This window comes from Acomys russatus, chromosome 3, assembly GCF_903995435.1.
Source record: "Acomys russatus chromosome 3, mAcoRus1.1, whole genome shotgun sequence".
NCBI classification, from domain to species: Eukaryota; Metazoa; Chordata; class Mammalia; order Rodentia; family Muridae; genus Acomys; species Acomys russatus.
In genome coordinates this window covers 20,336,149-20,348,454 of record NC_067139.1, presented here as the reverse complement: position 1 = coordinate 20,348,454, position 12,306 = coordinate 20,336,149, and the positions used below count along the sequence as shown (strand labels likewise).

The 12,306-nt window shown below is 49.9% G+C and overlaps 1 protein-coding gene across 1 annotated transcript; it reads left to right on the top strand.

The window, feature by feature from the left end:
• The first annotated feature begins 1,355 nt into the window (after positions 1–1,355).
• Nrn1 (neuritin 1) lies at positions 1,356–10,034 on the top strand. Its single transcript, XM_051170115.1, has 3 exons — positions 1,356–1,599; positions 5,609–5,753; positions 8,850–10,034. Exons 1-3 carry the CDS (start codon positions 1,545–1,547, stop codon positions 9,076–9,078), a joined length of 429 nt encoding a protein of 142 aa, XP_051026072.1. The 5' UTR covers positions 1,356–1,544; the 3' UTR covers positions 9,079–10,034.
• Positions 10,035–12,306: the final 2,272 nt, after the last annotated feature.

The following is a 12,306-nucleotide window of genomic DNA, read 5'->3' as shown; positions in this document are numbered from 1 at the left end:
GGTGTAATGCATTGCATTAGGGAGAGAGAGAGAAAGAGAGAGAGAGAGAGAGAGAGAGAGAGAGAGAGAGAGAGAGAGAGAGAGAGAGAGAGAACACCAAAACTTAATTGCTTTTATGACATAGCCGTGGTTATTTTTCCATCTTACATGACATACTACAGAACCTTGCACAAACACAGCTAAAGAAATATCTCCTTGCTGCAATCTGTGCTGGATCATCAAAAAACAGCACAGATGTGTGGGGAAGGGGGGCTGGTCCGGGTGTGCGTGTGTGTACGTGATGGATGTGTGTGTATGTGTACATGTGAGTGGGACCCAAGAAACGACCCCAGAAGACTCCAGAAAAGAACGAACGAACAAACGAAAGAAAGAAAGAAAGAAAGAAAGAAAGAAAGAAAGAAAGAAAGAAAGCCTGCACACCAGAGCTTGCCTTGGAAATTTCCTAAAGGGCTAAGAGTTTGTAAATCACAAGCATCCCAGAATCACCTTAGGCAAAGCTTCTTCAATGCCTTCCCGACCCCCAAAATAGGTGTCTCTGTGACTAGTATAGCGGCCCCTCCGGTCGCTGCGAGTCGCGAGTGGTGAGATTCACAAGAGGGCACACGGAGTCTATTTCTGGGGCCCCAAGTGTGCAGAACGAACCCCCGGGGCCCTGGGCGTCTACGCGCGCTCGCGTGCAGAATGTGTGCGGGCGGGCTCCGGGGATGCTCGGCTTCGCTCCCGGGCGTGCGCGTGTGTGAGTGTGTGCAGGTGCTCATGCTTTTCAAGCTGTGCTTAGAGCTCAGCTAAGGGACTGGAGAAAAAGAGAGTAGGCAAGTGTGGGGTCTACAGGCTTCTAGGGGGTCGGGTAGGGGGTGATTTGGCCCGGATCCATCCCCCCCCCCCCACACACACACCAGGACCTAAGCTCCTCAAAGCTCGCTGCAGTGTTGGAAGTGTCTGGGTTTCGTGTGGCGCCAGTAGAGGAGGGAGAAGGTTGAACAATCGTGTGGGCGCGCCAGGACTCCCCGGCTCCGGGCGGGGAAAGGAGAGGGAGCCCCGATTCTGCGCAGGGAGGGGGCGGGGCTGGGGGGCCCTGGAACGAGGAGGCGGGGGTGGCCACCGGGATGGGAAGTGGTCACCCCAGAGAGGCGAGATTTCGTTGAGATCGCACATTAATTGGAGATATCTGATTAATTCCAGAGTCTTATGACTATAAATGGCGATTCTCTACCAAGGTGTCTATATTAAAAAAAAAAAAAAAAATCAATCCGTGTCATCCCCCACGTCAGGCCTGCTTGTGGGCGTGAGGCTGTACTTCCTCCGCCCCCTCCTAATGGAGTGAACCATTCCCAGCTCCCCCCCCCCCCAGCCTCTCACTCTCTCGCTCTCTTTCTGTCTCTTCCTCGCTCCCTCTCTTTCTCTCCTCCCTCTGCCTTCCCAGTGCATAAAGTCTCTGTCGCTCCCGGAACTTGTTGGCAATGCCTATTTTTCAGCTTTCCCCCGCGTTCTCTAAACTAACTATTTAAAGGTCTGCGGTCGCAAATGGTTTGACTAAACGTAGGATGGGACTTAAGTTGAACGGCAGATATATTTCACTGATCCTCGCGGTGCAAATAGGTAAGTGGCCGCCTGCTAAGGCTTGGTAGACGGACGAAGATCGCCAGCTTCAGAGACTCCTAAGGGGACTTATGGGCCCGCATTGGCCACTGGCTGCAGAAAACCCTGCAAACACCCGGGGTCCGGGCAGTAGCTTTTGGGGACTCTCGAATTCTCGTTTGTTTTCCTAAGGAAAGAGACTTCTGCAGGGAAATGTGTGTTGCCAGCTGTTTTCCAAGGGGGTTTTCCTCTTTTTCTCCAAGGTGCACATCCATTTTTGCTTCCCTTTCCGGGGTTAAAGCAGGATCGGAGCACATTTGTCCCCTGTTATACTGCAAGAGACTATCTTGAGGGGTCGAAAGGTGAATGCAGGAATAAGATGCCTAGGCAGATAGATCTGAAAAGTTTATGTGCAGAAAGCAAAGATATTCCAAGGCTGTTCTCAAACTGCAGCATTTAGAACTTTGTCCTTTCCCGCCCCTCCCCCCTTATCCTAGCTGCAGCATTTGCTCTGGGCACCGCAGACTCCTCCGAGAAGGATAAATCAGCCAAATATGCACCGATATACTTTTTCAGGCTCATGTGTGTCTGTGACTTTACATATTATCACTTCTATTATTTTTATACAGGAAAGAGGTTTAACATGTTTGCAGTACGTCTTTACGTGTGTTTGTTATTTTTTGTTTGTTTGTTTGTTTGCTGTGGTGGATGGATGGATTGATTTAGTCCCCATTTTATGTTAAGGAATGTCAAGTCTCAGCTACATTGTCCGGAAGATTTTTTAAAGTTCATATTTTCCATCCAAAATGCAAATGTTCCAAGCGCTAGAGAATCCACTTATCTGATTCAGGCTAGGAATATTAATTAATGTAGCTGAAAAGTGAAAGTAAAGCAGCTTATTAATAGGACAAAAGGAAAAAAATAGAAACTATCCAGTGGATTTTCGGAGGATGGAGTGAACTGTTATCATGCCAGGGCAAAGCATTCTTTACAGACAAATCCATGCAGCATTTCAGGGGTGCACTAGGGAATTTGTGTGGGACAAGAAAAGGAATACTTAACATTTTTTTTTCTTCATAAGAAATGTAGAGTAATCGGCTCCTGGGATATTAAAACTGATTCTTTTCATCAGGGTTCATATGCATTTGACATGATCTTGAGACTTTAATTTTGGGGGCGTTTGTTTGTTTGTTTGTCATTTTGCAGAAAATGAGATTTTGCAAAGCAAGGAGCATGCAATGGGATGTTGCCTTTTTCTTTAATTTTAGGAAATGACTTAATGCTTTGAATCTGGTGGTTCTGTGCCTTTGACGTTAGTTCAAAGCTGCAACAATCGTAGGACATAGATCCCAAGGGCAACAAATTCTTTAAGTGTTGGAAATAAATGAGTGTGGCATTTTGCAGTTAGCCTGCAAATGTTTATAGATCAGGAAACAGAGACTGATTTAAAATAGGGGTTTCACCTGAAGGATGCTTGGAGGCTCTGTTTTCCTAGTAGGTAAGAATAGAAATTAATGAAAGAGCCATTGCAGGAGGGATGCGTTTGATAACCTCAGCTGGAAAATGACCAAAATATTGGCAGTGGGATTAAAATGTGTATGTTCCCAAATGCCTACTTTTTTTTTCATCAGACACTCAGTCTTTATTAATTCATGGTGGAAGCTGTCCCAAATTACTGGCATTTGGCAAGAAAAGTGGGGGTTGGGGAGGGGCGGAGAAGTAGAGGGATGGTGAACGAATGAGGAAGTTTGGAATGAATGAGAGAGGTCCAAGGAATGAATGAGCAAGTGAAACCTCACACTGGATGGGGATGCTAGAGAATTTGCCCCGGGGTTATAGAAACCACGTTCAGGGAGGATTGAGAACTCAACCGACCTGCCTGCGCGCAGAGACCTGTGCCTGAAACCTCTGTCCCATGCATTGCTTCCAGTTTTCCAGTGCAAGCTAGAGCTCTAGAAGCCACAATTTCGAGACACAGAAATGTTCCCGAATTCGTATTTTACACACGCTCACACACATGCGCGCTGCAGGGTCTGCTCCAGCAATGCCTGGGAAAATAAGGTGACAGGAGAGCGTCCCGCCCCCCTAGAAAACCCCAGCCCTCTTTTAAGAATCGTCAAGACATCTTTTTGAAAACCAGCTTTTGGGAGTAATGGGTCAGGAAGGTTCCAGAGCCAGAGAGCTAGGTTTTATTTGTTTCTTTATTGCAAAGGCATGTTTGTAACATACATTCATTATGCAGGAAGCTGTGTGTAGGGGTTCTTTCATCGTGACTGAGCTACAGTAAAACAAAGATTCATTTATTCATAAGACGCGATGTCAGTGTATAAATTTTGTTTTTATTAATAGTGCTGAGGGTTTTTAAAAATCGGCGTGAAGGAGTCCTGGTTTATGAAAGGTTATGTGTCTACCCCAGCAAAGGTGGAAGTTGACCTCGGTCCCTTCCGCAGCGCTTCCCGTTCCGGATTAGAAGGCTCTAGTCCCGCCTAGCTCTTCCTGCTGCAATCTGCCAACGCACAGCTCAGGGATGGCTGCGGTGGCGGACTGGGTCACCTTCCCCCGGGCCTGCAGTAGCCTGGCATTCAGGGACCGGTGGCTGTGTGAGACTGAGGGTGTGGGTGATCTATCCCTGCGGGAGTTTTCACGCAAGGATGGAGGTTTAAGAGGCCTGTGCTTGGATCCCCTAGAGCTAAAGGCCCATTTCCTCTCTAGGATTCACCTTTTTCCCCTTGCCCGTCCCTACAGCGGAGATTTGCGCCTCCACCTCTCGGGGTACCCCAGGTAATCGGGGGCGGGCGGCTTTTGCCCGCTGTTTATCGAATATCCAGAGCGATTCATTCCTACCGGGTAGGAAGAAATGGCAAGTGAGCAGCATCGGCCGCCTTGGAACCTATCAGCTCTTAAATCCACCTCCTCTGCGTTTAGTTGCCCAGAGTTTGGGGGCTAGGACGTCAACGCGGCCTGGAATTTTTTGTTCTCTCTCCTAAAGCCTCCAGGAGCTTCTACCTACTCCAACCCCACTCCCTTGTAGGAGTCAGAGCCCTAGGCGGCCGCCGCCTGCTGGGCGCCTAGCAGCCAGGCTGCAACCTTGAGAGGAAAGGTCTGATTTGGCTGTTTCTGGGGACTTTAAGGGGATGTGCAGAGACGAGAGATGAAAAGAAGGAAAGGGAAAGAAACAGAACGCGCCCGCATGCACAAACACCGCAGAGAGAGGGGGGGAGGGAGGGAGAGAGAGAGAGAGAGAGAGAGAGAGAGAGAGAGAGAGAGAGAGAGAGAGAGAGAGAACAGCTACTGACACCAATCCTCACCCTATCACCCTAGCTAGGTTTCTCGACATTGAAACTGCCCTTCTTTAAAGCTGCAGCGCAACTGTTCACCTAAGGGTCTCACAAACAACGGACTTAACGCTAGCCATCAGTTTTATAATAATTTTAGAATCCTATTCACTTGGCTGTTGCCATCTTCCTAGGATTTTATTCATTCATTATTCGTTCGTTCGTTCATTCAGCAAGTATGACAAAGATCCATAAGCCCAATGGCTACTCTGGAAATGTGGCGCTTGGTTCAGCTGCGTAACCTAGGCTCCCACCTTTCTGGCTGGTTTGTCTCAAGCGCTCTGTTTCTCAGAACCCCCTCTGTCACATCAAAAAAATGGAAGATTGCACCGCGAGACATGACAGGGTTTTGCTGGAGGAAGTGTTGAGAGACAAGTCGGGAGTGAGGGGGGTGGGGAAGAGTAATAAAGAAGATGAGGGAGGTGAGAAGAGGGGGCGACGAAAACAGAAAAAGAAATAGAGCGCAGTTGGGAGCGAGCTGGAGAGAAAAAAAAAATGGACTCACCTCCCCGCCATCCATCTGCACCCACCCACGCTTGGATCCCTCCATCTGCACCAGAGGTGGGCCGAATGCAAATAGGTCATTCCTCGGCCGTGGCCTCTGGATCTTAAAAGGGACCACCCTAGGGGGGGTCTTAGGGTCAGTAGTGGGGCAGAGCGGTGGTGGTGCTTACCGGTGTCCCTCATCCCAACAGCTTACCTGGTGCAGGCCGTAAGAGCAGCGGGCAAGTGCGATGCAGTGTTTAAGGGCTTTTCAGACTGTTTGCTCAAGCTGGGCGACAGCATGGCCAACTACCCGCAGGGCTTGGACGACAAGACGAACATCAAGACCGTGTGCACGTAAGTGTCCCCTCTGACCCTGGGTTTCCCTTCTAGGGGCGCTGCTGAGATCAGAGTACAATGTCACTCCCCACCCACCCACCCCCACGCTGCCCTTTTGCTCTATGCTCTGCTTAGTGGGCATTCTGCCTTTTTGCCAGCTGGCCAAGGCTGTCCTGAGGCTCAGGTCCCTGCCTTAGAATCTTCACGGTCTAAGGGGACTCCATGGCCTGAGGTGGGCTAAGGAAGGGAATCTTCCCTTTCCAGCCTTACAGACTTGCACTCAACAGGCATGGACCCAGGGCAAGTTGCAGAGTGCCATCTTGACAATTTTCTGTTGCACAAAATTCTATGTTTTGAGATAATCTCCAATCTTTAATCTTGTCAGTGGGTAGCCTGCCTGGTACTCTGAACAGTTGACTCCCAGTGTAAGAAGAGTTGGGGGGGGGGATACTAGATTTATTTAAAAGTAAAGCCCCTCCAAAACAAACCAAGAACATTCAAGTGTGAGGCTCTCCCCATTTCTTAGAGAAAGTCTAAAACAATATGGTGCTTCAGTGACTTTGGGACTTCACAGGATTTGTCAAGGCTTTGCTAATCCATTCCCAGGTTTGAGGTAGCCCCCAGCCTGGCTCCCATCACCCTTTCCCCTTTCCGTGTCTATGATATCCCCAGAAGGGAGGCAACCACAGGCCCAGGAGAGAGGAGGTCTTCGTTGCCAGGCTTGGTGCTGTTTCTTGGTGGTTGACTAGAAAGCCTGCATCTGGGAGGAAGTGAAGTGTTCTGCAAAGCCCCACTGTAATGGACCTCCACAGCCAACTGCTGCAAGCCTTAGAAATGCCCTCATTTCTGCAACACACATTTCCTTTGCTTTTTGCAGGGGGAAAAACTGTAATCAGCCATCCCTCCTGCCCCCCCCCAAAATGGCCTTTGGATAAGCCAAAGCCAGAGGCAGTCTTTGTTCCCAGAGGTCAAAGTGCCCATTTTCCCCGTCATGTTTTGTGTATGGCCTAAATTAGGAAAAGGGTGTTTGTTTAAGTTATGAGCAAGTGGGAGGGTCTATCTTGCTATCAACTTTCCTAAACTCAGTAAAAGCAAGTGGCTGGTGTTTTGCTACCATAAAATGGGAGGGGTATTTAATTTCAAACAACTGATAAGAATGGACTAGCAAGGCAAGACCTGTTTATACACTCCAAAATCTCAAGCATTTGCTAAAACATCGACTATTCCCAGCAGGACTGAGGTCCTAGAAAATATGGACAAGACAAAAGAGAAGGGTGGGACCCTGAGGTTGCAGGCAGCTGCATACACACACACACACACACACACACACACACAGAGAGAGAGAGAGAGAGAGAGAGAGAGAGAGAGAGAGAGAGAGAGAGAGAGAGAGAGAGTTAATAATAGCCATTGCTCAGCAAGTGGGTGAAGTCCACCTCTCCCAGCCCAGCGTGAATGTTTGCTCTTCCATACTCAGAAATGCTCTGTCCCTGTCTGGGATACCTAAGGAAAGGGGCAGTTGGTGCGTTCTTTGCTTTCCAGGTGCAATGACGTGGGACTTGTGCAGGGAGTTGTCCCTTGGGCCTTGCGGTGTCTGTAAATGTTGGCATTTATTACAAACTGAGGAAACCTGTGCCCAGGTCTCTGAGCCCTAATTACTCAGAGAATGGAAAAAGCCACTAGAAGGCAGCCTGAGTTCCAGGAACTCCAACAAGCATTTATAACTCGCTATCCGCCAGAAGCCGGTTAGGAGTGGAAGCAAAGGCTAAGCTTGTCTTCAACAAGCTTACAGTCCCGCCGCGCGAACGAAAAGGAAAGAGTTGAGAAAAATACACCCACATTGCTAGGGGTGACTGCTGACCCGGGCGAAGTAGGAGCCAGTCCGGAGTTAACAGACACGCAGATTGACCCAACTCCGAAAGGAGACAGCGCCTTAGGAATCGATCACGGCGCGGGGTTATATTTAGTTTCGGAATCTATTTTGGGTTTCCAGAAGAAAGGGGGACAAAGAAAGAAAAGAGGGGGGAGAGAGGTTGGATGAAGGTTGTGGGAGCCAGGCTGAAGCCGAGCGGGGGGGGGGGGAAGGGGGGAAGCTGGGGGAGGGACGCTTGGGGGAGGGAAGTAGCCGAGTTACTTGAGTTGAGTCGGGAACTGACCAGAGGTGGGGGATCCGGCCGGCATAGGTGGCCACCTTGCCCACTTCAAAGAAGTGGACGCTACCACCTGAAGGTAGTAGGACCCGAAACTCCTGGGTTCCAAACCTTTGAAAAAGGCTAGGGAGGAAGTTAGAGGAGGCACCCACCCAGCTCGCAGACCTGGAGCACTAAGGTTTGCAAGACCTGGGGTAGGCTGTAGGGCCTGTTCAGGTGCACAAGCACTTAAGACTCACCAGCCCGGGAACGGAGAGGAGAGCAGGCGGGGTCTCCCGAAGCCTTTGGAGCACTGGGAGGTTGAAAGGCCGGTGACCTCAGAGGACCCGAAGCAAGCTGGGAAGCACGGAAAGGAAAGTGGGAATACAAGGGTAGGGCAAAAGAAAGAAAAAGGGGAATGTGGAGGAACTGGAAACAAAAGGAAGGTGTGGGGGCTGGGTGGAGGGAGAGAAGCGGGGCACAGGAGAGAGGGCCGCGGCTCAGAGAGGAGGGAAACAGAAGGGGCGAGGGGAGGAGGGCGGAGAGAATGTGAGAAGCCAGGCGGGGAGGGCCTGGCTCGGAGCAAGTCACCCATCTCGCAAGCTAAGAGGCATTGATGGGCCGCAGCTTGCAAGGCTTAGTGCTGTTTTCTTAGCTTTCCCGGAGGAGGGTGAGCAATCTGTTTGCGCAGGACGTGGTGCCAGCTCCATGCAGCGGGTGCGACCCCGCTCCTGGCAGTCAGGTCCCCTCTTGGCAAGGGACTAAGGAGACCGGGCGGGGAAAGGGGAGGCTCACACCATGGGGCCGGGTTTCTGGCCTGGGCCAAAGACTTAGTAGGGTAGTGCAGAACTGGTCTGGGAAATGGGAGGCGAGTCGAGAGGAGGCGCCTGGGAAAGTTGGGGAGGACGCAGTCACCCGGGGCGCAGACCTAGGTCTTCCCGCTCCCAAAATGATCTTTCTCCTTCTGTTTTATTCTATTCCTCGCCAGATACTGGGAGGATTTCCACAGCTGCACGGTCACAGCTCTTACGGATTGCCAGGAAGGGGCGAAAGATCTGTGGGATAAACTGAGAAAAGAATCGAAAAACCTCAACATCCAAGGCAGCTTATTCGAACTCTGCGGCAGCGGCAACGGGGCGGCGGGGTCCCTGCTCCCGGCGCTTTCCGTGCTCCTGGTGTCTCTCTCGGCAGCTTTAGCGACCTGGCTTTCCTTCTGAGCGCGGGACCGGGTCCCCCTCCCCGCGCACCCACCCACACTCACTCCATGCTCCCGGAAATCGAGAGGAAGAGCCATTCGTTCTCTGAGGACATTGTGATTCTCTGTGATGTTGAAAACACTCATATGGGATTGTGGGAAATCCTGTTTCTCTTTTTTTATTTCGTTTGATTCCTTTTGTTTTATTTGCCAAATGTTACCGATCAGTGAGCAAGCAAGCACAGCCAAAATCGGACCTCAGCTTTAGTCCGTCTTCACATAAAAATAAGAAAACGGCAAACTCACCCCCATTTTTATTTTTATTTTTTTATTTTTTATTTTGGCAAAAGAATCTCAGGAATGGCCCTGGGCCACCTACTATATTAATCATGTTGATAACATGAAAAATGATGGGCTCCTCCTAATGGGAAAGCAAGGAGGGGAGAAGGCCAGGGGAATGAATTCAAGAGCGGTGTCCACGTGGAAAGCACCTGGTGATGGTCACACTCGCGTCTTTCTTCCACAGTACCTTGTTTTGATCATTTCCACTGCACATTTCTCCTCCAGAAAAGCGAAAACACAAGAGTGTGGGCTTTGCATCTTATGGTTGAGAGAGAGAGAGAGAGAGAGAAAGAGGTTGGTTATGGTGGGAAAGGTGGTCAGAAGAAATGCTGCTATGGTCACGAGGGGCCGGTTTCACCTGCTATTGTCGATGCGTCCTTCAGGTCCACTGCCTTTATTTTCCCTCCTCTCTCTTGTTTTAGCTGTTACACATACCTGAATATCCAACGATATAGATCACAAGGGGGTAATCAATGTTAAGTCTAAAATATAGTTAAAAAAGATTTTGACATAAAAGAGCCTTGATTTTAAAAAAAAAAGAGAGAGATGTAATTTAAAAAGTTTATTATAAATTAAATTCAGCAAAAATTTGCTACAAAGTATAGAGAAGTATAAAATAAAAGTTATTGTTTGAAATGGGGTGTCATTTTGTTTCCTCGCCGAATTTCCAGAATACCTAGAGGAACACAGGGTGCTGCGGGATAAATTCACTTGTTCACTAACCATCTGGATGACCCGCTGACTTCTTGGGGACCCTGATTAGTTAGGATACTTGGCCGCCATATCTCCCAGATTTGGCTTGTACTTAAGAAAAAGGGAAGTCGTTTTCAAGTTAATTAGAGAGCAGAGGCCCTTACTGCATGCACAGGAGGGCCAGGCTGGCACACACAGATACAATGCCCGTGGTCAGCGGGCTGTCCGGGCCCCAGGTGGGCTAGAGCCCTAACCAGGCAGGGTTCCTGCGGGCTGGACCCTAACCGCCACACGTCTCTTCCTGTGCGGTGTCTAGACACAGCTTGCAAGGGAACCGCCATTAAGGGCTCCGCAGAGGGGCAGAGTAGCTGTGTTCAGGCGGGGACCAGGCGAATTCTTTCATAATTAATAAGACAGCACAGCTGAAATGGCGAGGAGACGGGCCCATTGATCTGCCGGTCGATCTGCTTCCACCTTTCCTATTTATAGGCTCCGCGTGGCCTTACGGATTAGTAAACAGCCGCAGTGGAGACCCAGGTCTTTGGTAGGCAGACATGGTGTAAGGTGGAGGGGCAGAGAACTACACATAAGCTCTTGGGCTCCTTGAAATCAAAATCTGATTTTACTGTAGGTGAGGATGGGAGGAAGTTCGTGGATGCTCCCCCAGGGTACGTGGAGGGGCGGTGGAAGGATGAAGGCTGAAGCAAGCTCCCACACCCAACAGCCTGCCGCCCGCGGCGAGGAGGGTGTGCCGGGGCTCTGAAATGCAATGTGTAAACAATCGCTAGTGTAACAGTTCATAAATCAAACCCAGTGGGTCGCAGCACAATCTGCATTCCCCCCACGGATTGAATTCCAGCAACACATGCGTCCTTGCGCCCGGAGCACTGGAAGCTGCATGGATTCTTAATGGCAGCATACATTACGGGCTCTGGTTCACGCACGCGCCGCGCTGGGCCACTCTAGGGAACCAGTCCACCTGCTCCCCGCCCCCAACGCCGCCTCCTCCCTCAATCTAGACCTCAGCCCAAAAACCAAAGGAGATCTTGCTGCCTGGGCAGCGGTGCTTGCCTGCTCATTATTTTGGAAAACAGTTGGGATTTGTTCATTTCATTCCGATGGTATTTTCAAAAAGTGCAAATATACAATTGATCAACCTAAGCACAACCGCTAGAATTTAAATCAAGTCATCTAAGCCTGTCTCAAATATATCAATCTATTTAATGAGGCGAAGGTACAAGGAGAAAAAAAGAGGGTCTCCTCCGGTCCTGTTTTCTGTCATAATATTTTGCTGCGCACAATCTTTTTCCTTTGAGAATTAGGAACGATCCTGTGTCCACAAGCTCCAAGTTCTGAAGGATAGGCAGACCAGCGGGTTAGAGTTGCTCCTCCCCCTCCCCCAGATTCCCACCCCCACCCCCGCCCTTGCCAGTTGTCCACTAAATCCACCTCCTAGAAGCAGGCGAGTCTGTGGGAGGAGACAGAAGGCACCAGGGGGCGGGATGAGGTGGGATGATCTGTTCACACAACAGGGTTCCTTTTCAGGAACCCCTTGCTTAGAGTGAGGTTCCAACTGCTCTCCAGGTGGAACTGCTCTAGAAGGAGGGCTCCCCCCAAACTAATCCCTCAGGCACACTTACTCCAAGCAGGCCCCCTCGGGAGTCAGGAAACATGGTTTACCATTAAAGCTACCTTTCTGGGCCAAGGGACCATAGTTGCTCATGAGGGCTAGGAGAGATCTCCAGGAATTTAAGGCATCTTAGAAACTCAGGCTTTTGGATCTGGCTCCTCACAGAACATTTCTTTTGTTTGATTGTTTAGAGTATTATGGCACTGTCTCCAGCTATCATGTGCTGTTTAATCATGATGATATCTCCATATGCTGGTTGTAGTGCCACTGTTTTTAAGCAGCAGCGCAGAAGTCCCAGGTACCACTTCTGGGAGGTGTGTATGTCCTAACACGGTGGTAAAGTGGGCAAAAGTGGCCTCTGAGTTCGTCCAGCACAACTACCTACTCCTGGCCTGACCTTCAAGCATCCTCCAGCGTCTGGCGCTGGCTTCAGCCTTTGAAGAGGACTTCCTTCAGGCCATCTTAGGCAAAATATTCCAGAGACGCTAGCATCAACCCCATGTGAAAATGTGAGAAAGGACATTTTGGAAGCCCCAGCAGTCAGTCAGAAACTTGAGCAGTGGTGGGAGGGAGAACAGAAGGGAA